The sequence below is a fragment of the Berghia stephanieae genome, chromosome 3, assembly GCF_034508935.2.
Source record: "Berghia stephanieae isolate SIO BIC M18660-M18661 chromosome 3, UCSD_Bste_1.3, whole genome shotgun sequence".
Classification (NCBI taxonomy): Eukaryota; Metazoa; Mollusca; class Gastropoda; order Nudibranchia; family Aeolidiidae; genus Berghia; species Berghia stephanieae.
In genome coordinates, this window is record NC_088362.1 from 23,718,247 (window position 1) to 23,722,793 (window position 4,547).

At 36.6% G+C, this 4,547-nt stretch overlaps 1 protein-coding gene across 3 annotated transcripts in view; it reads right to left on the bottom strand.

Annotated features, from left to right (window-relative positions):
- Window positions 1-4,316, bottom strand: part of LOC144967387 (cysteine proteinase 1-like) — a 13,389-nt gene extending 9,073 nt beyond the window's left edge. For 2 of the 3 annotated variants that reach the window (XM_078904522.1, XM_078904520.1), the window contains exons 1-3: window positions 4,267-4,316; window positions 2,403-2,462; window positions 1,254-1,355 (exon numbers count right to left, since the gene is read on the bottom strand). In XM_078904522.1, the coding sequence (XP_078760648.1) occupies window positions 1,254-1,355; window positions 2,403-2,455 (155 nt within the window). In that variant the 5' untranslated portion in view covers window positions 2,456-2,462; window positions 4,267-4,316. The remainder of the gene's footprint in view (window positions 1-1,253; window positions 1,356-2,402; window positions 2,463-4,266) is intronic. The other variant, XM_078904521.1, reaches the window with a different exon arrangement.
- Window positions 4,317-4,547: the final 231 nt, after the last annotated feature.

The following is a 4,547-nucleotide window of genomic DNA, read 5'->3' on the forward strand; positions in this document are numbered from 1 at the left end:
TATGTCCAAATATAAACCTATAGGTTAATCCATTAAACACAATGCCTATTATTGTTTACTTGTGCGTCTTTATAGCTAGATCAAGGGGCCAGTTGCTTTATTTACGGCAAGAATCTGACGGGGTTGGGGGGGGGGGTAAAGAACAGTTCAGACTAAAGTATAGGGGCTGGTATTATTAATCTGATGAAAACGGTTTCAATGGGTAGCACAGAAAACCAACAATTATGAACCAAAGCGTATTTTAAAAAATCGATAACAGAAATGCAAGTTGTACACCAGACTTCCTGTATAATCTAAGGTAGACAACTCAATAATATTGGATAATTTTACTTGTGTATGAGGAGTATCTTCCCTTGATTTTCTCACTTAACCTCTTGATTTTCTCACTTAACCTCCCCTCCCTCCCCCCGCCGTAACAATTCTTTACAAGGTGGATTGTTGATGGACAGGGACATAGAGTGAGATTACATACATTTCTATTAAAACAGAAAATAACAATTTTATCTTCTCTTCTTCAAGTACCAAGCCTGTGCCAGACATCGATGATCATGGTACTCCGTTCATCTTTCTGATCAGAACAAATTTATAATTACCCATTATTCTTACACTGAGCAAGAAGCAAGCGTTTCAGTTCATCCCCAGCAAGGACCATGTACGACGTATACTAAATTGCAGGTCTGATAACCCAAATTATTTTGGGCTCATTTTTGGCATGGAAATACTCTCAGCCATCTCAAAATATTGTCCACAGCAACAATGTTAAACAAGCGTTCGTCAGGTTATCAGACCTTCTAATGATAACATGTACACACCAATCATGTCCTATGATAATAGATAGCAACAATAAGAAAGAAAAGTGTGAATGTAAAAAACCCCAACCCAACTGGTTCCTATTTCATTGAAAGTGTGAAACCACTCTTCTGGAGGACTGGATAAAATTGGGGAAATTTGTCTCTATCATACATTCCAAGGGAAGACTGGAATAACCCAGGCGTCAGCCACAGTGCAGCGCTGCAATTTGAGCTAGGGCGAGGTGACTTGTATAAGGCTACACAGCGCAGCGGCGGTTGATCGAACTCGGTACCTTTTGGGTACGAAGCAAAGACCATACCGCTGAGTCACGCTGCACAGACATAGAACATTACGACATCAACCACATAAAGTATTCACATTATTTTGTGTTCATTGCGTCATCGACCACATGAAATATTCACCTTGTTTTGTATTCATTACTTGTCACATAAAGTATTCACCTTGATGTGTATTCATGTTTATAACGATAAGTCTTGTTATATTCCGATCTCCATTCTTGAAACAAACGAATCGTCTCTAATTCATTTTGTACGTTGTAGAAACTAAGGGAAGACACAAATTGAGTTATGAATAACAAATGGAACAAAGTGTAAACAAGTAAAAGACATTTTAATTATATTAAATATCTTTAATGGCCTGCCAAAACAATGTATACTTTAAATACATAACAACCTATTAAAATATATCATAGCCAATGACAACAGTGTACTCATTAAACATACAATGGCCTATCAAAGCAGTGTATACAGTAAATATGAAATAGCATATCAAAGCGGTTATATATTAAATATACACTGACCTATCAAAGCAATGTATACATTGGATACACAATGGCCTATCAAAGCATTGTATACAATGAATACACAATGGCTTATCAGAACAGTGTATAAATTAAATATACAATGGCCTATCAAAACAGGACATACATTAAATATAAAATGGCTTATCAGAACAGTGTTTGTTTTAAATACATAATAAAATATTAAATAAACAACGGCCTACCAATGCAGGATCAAGAAAGTTCAATATAATCTGGGATTCTGTTGGAATAAACTAGACGAAAGAAAGCAGATTTCGTGTCAAAATAATCCCAATAAAGATCAACCAAATTTTGTCTAATAATTAAGAGACGGCATTTCTGATTTCTTTCATGAATGTGTGACTGCTTTTAATATTGGACTCGTGTGGCTATTTGGTTTAGTGATATGGCACTCGACGTCGGACCAATAAGTCCTGGGAACGAACTTCGCTCTGAGTGACGCAAAGTTGAATCCTTGAAATCACATTCTCTCAACGCATGCAAGTGTAAAATGAATATCTTGCCGCTTACAGCTTTGTTTCTGTCGAAAAAACACCACAGACGTAATGTCTTGTCCTGTGTTGCTGTGGCTAGGAAACTTTAAAGTGTTATATCTAAGCACTTTTAGTGGATATTGCGCTATATATAAAAGCTAAACATTTTTTTGAAGTATACGCGAGTTCTGTAAATTTGCCATCAGACATTGCTGAAACACTAAAATAGTATCCTAGTCTTTAACAACATTATCTATCATACAAAATACAAGACTAAAACAGCATAAAAGTCTTACCCGTAACACAGAGCAAACAGCAATGATGATATGAGAGTAGTGAAGAGGTTCATCTTATACCTGAATCGGAAAATTCCAAAATCGTGATAAAGTTTTAAGGGAACTTCATTTTTTAAAAAGATAAATAGAATAGAAAAGGGATGGACGGAATGGCGGTAAAATAATCAGAAGACATTCCATAAAAGGTTGAGTGTGGCGTTTGTAATCACAATGATAGGTTGAGTGTGGCGTTTGTAATCACAAGTCGGTCCATTCCATGGAAGGTCGAGTGTGGCGTTTGTAGTCACAAGTCGTTCCATTAAAGGTCGAGTGTACCGTTTAGAATCACAAGTCGTTCCATGAAAAGTCGAGTGTAGCGCTAGTAATCACAAGTCGTTCCATTAAATATTATATTTAACTAATTTTTTAGATAACAACTGAAACGTTATTTTGAACGATTGTGACGAAATTAAGGTATCACTTTTAGAGCAGAGAGGGATGGAGGCCCTATATAGCCTGGTATCGTTAAAATACGAACCTTTTCTTTAGCATTTTTAAAGCGGATTGCTAGATCTTTAGTGAATTGTTAAGACGATTGTGAGACGATTTTAGACCAGTTTAAGAGCAGGAAACGCAAGAACATTCTAAAAGCAACTTTTCCATGCTGAGAACATCTGTAAGTTCTTACCAGACACTTAGTACACCACGAGTTTACCCAGGTGGCTACAAAACATAATTTAGCATTGTGATATTATAGAAATATAATTTACATTTAAAAAACATATATTTGCCATATTGACAAAAAAAAAAACAAAAAAAAAACAAAAAAAAAAAAACAAAAAAAAAAACAACAAAAAAACCAAAAAAAAAAACAACAAAAAAACATGCATGGGCCGTAGTGAAATTACACGGTTTTGTGAGAAGGATACAAAACAAATTGAACAGCACAAATTGTGTATAGTGGCATAGAGGAGATATCAAAACTGTGATCCTATCGGCCCATGCCACGTCCGTCTATATTACAGTGTATTTTTTTTTTTTTGGACCATTTTTAAAGCGCAATGTCCACTAAAAGTGCTCAAAACGCTGTACAAGTGGTCCCTGGCCGACAGCAACTCTTAACATTTAGGACAGTACATGACGCCTGTTAGGCGATATTTCAATTTTTTTTCGGACAGAGACAGCGCTGTTAACGACAAGATACTCATTTTACACCTGAGTACGGTGAGAGAAAGTGAGTAAAGAGCCTTTTCCAAGGACTCAACCTATGCGCCGAGCGAAGCTCGAACCCAGGACCTTCCGATCCGAAAGCGAGTGTCATACCACAAGACCACATAGCCGCACGTATTACAGATCGGGAGAGTTCCAGCCATTGGCAACCACTAAATATCAAAATCCCAGAACTCAAGGGAAAAAATATTCTCGCTAATAGTATAAGTCAAAGTGATACCAAGCTGCTAGAAGCTGTGGACTGTAAAAAGTTTTGATTGAGAATGGATAAGAAAGATAGTCTTTCAGAGCCATAATTCTCATTATGGGACCGGAGTTTATCCCGGTTTCTATAGCTTGAAACGGACAATAGCAATTGCTTGCAAAATCCTTCGGATAGGAAGCTAGTCTATCGCAAAGTAATTTCAGCTAAATCTGACAGACTCAGCTACCCATTCACTGCTGGGTGGTCAGATATAATATCTACTGCACCCAAAATCGATCTTGGTCCCTTTGAGTGTGAAGCGAGTGCTCTACCGACTGAGCTATCGGGACAACTGGAAAATGCGTGAATAAAAGTTCCTCCGGTCTTAGAAAACAACCAAAGCGTGAACACATTTTTTGGGGTATGAAATAGATAAGTAAAGAGAAAATTTTGTAGAAACTCATTACGTACCTTCCTTTTCACACACTTGGATGTGCTCGGGTCATGACACAAACAAAACTAACATTTGTAGAGCGACACACGTCGATTCCAGGCTCCATTATGTAACCAAATCGAATGGTTAAATAATTTTATTTTCTGGAAAAATGCCCAATACCCTAAATGGTTACAATTGTGTATATAATTATAACTTCACATAGTGGATAAAATATGGACAGGAATATTTAGTTCCAGATTATAATTTGATTTTATCAAAATAAATTCCAAAAGGTTTTCAAAGGATTATTGTAATA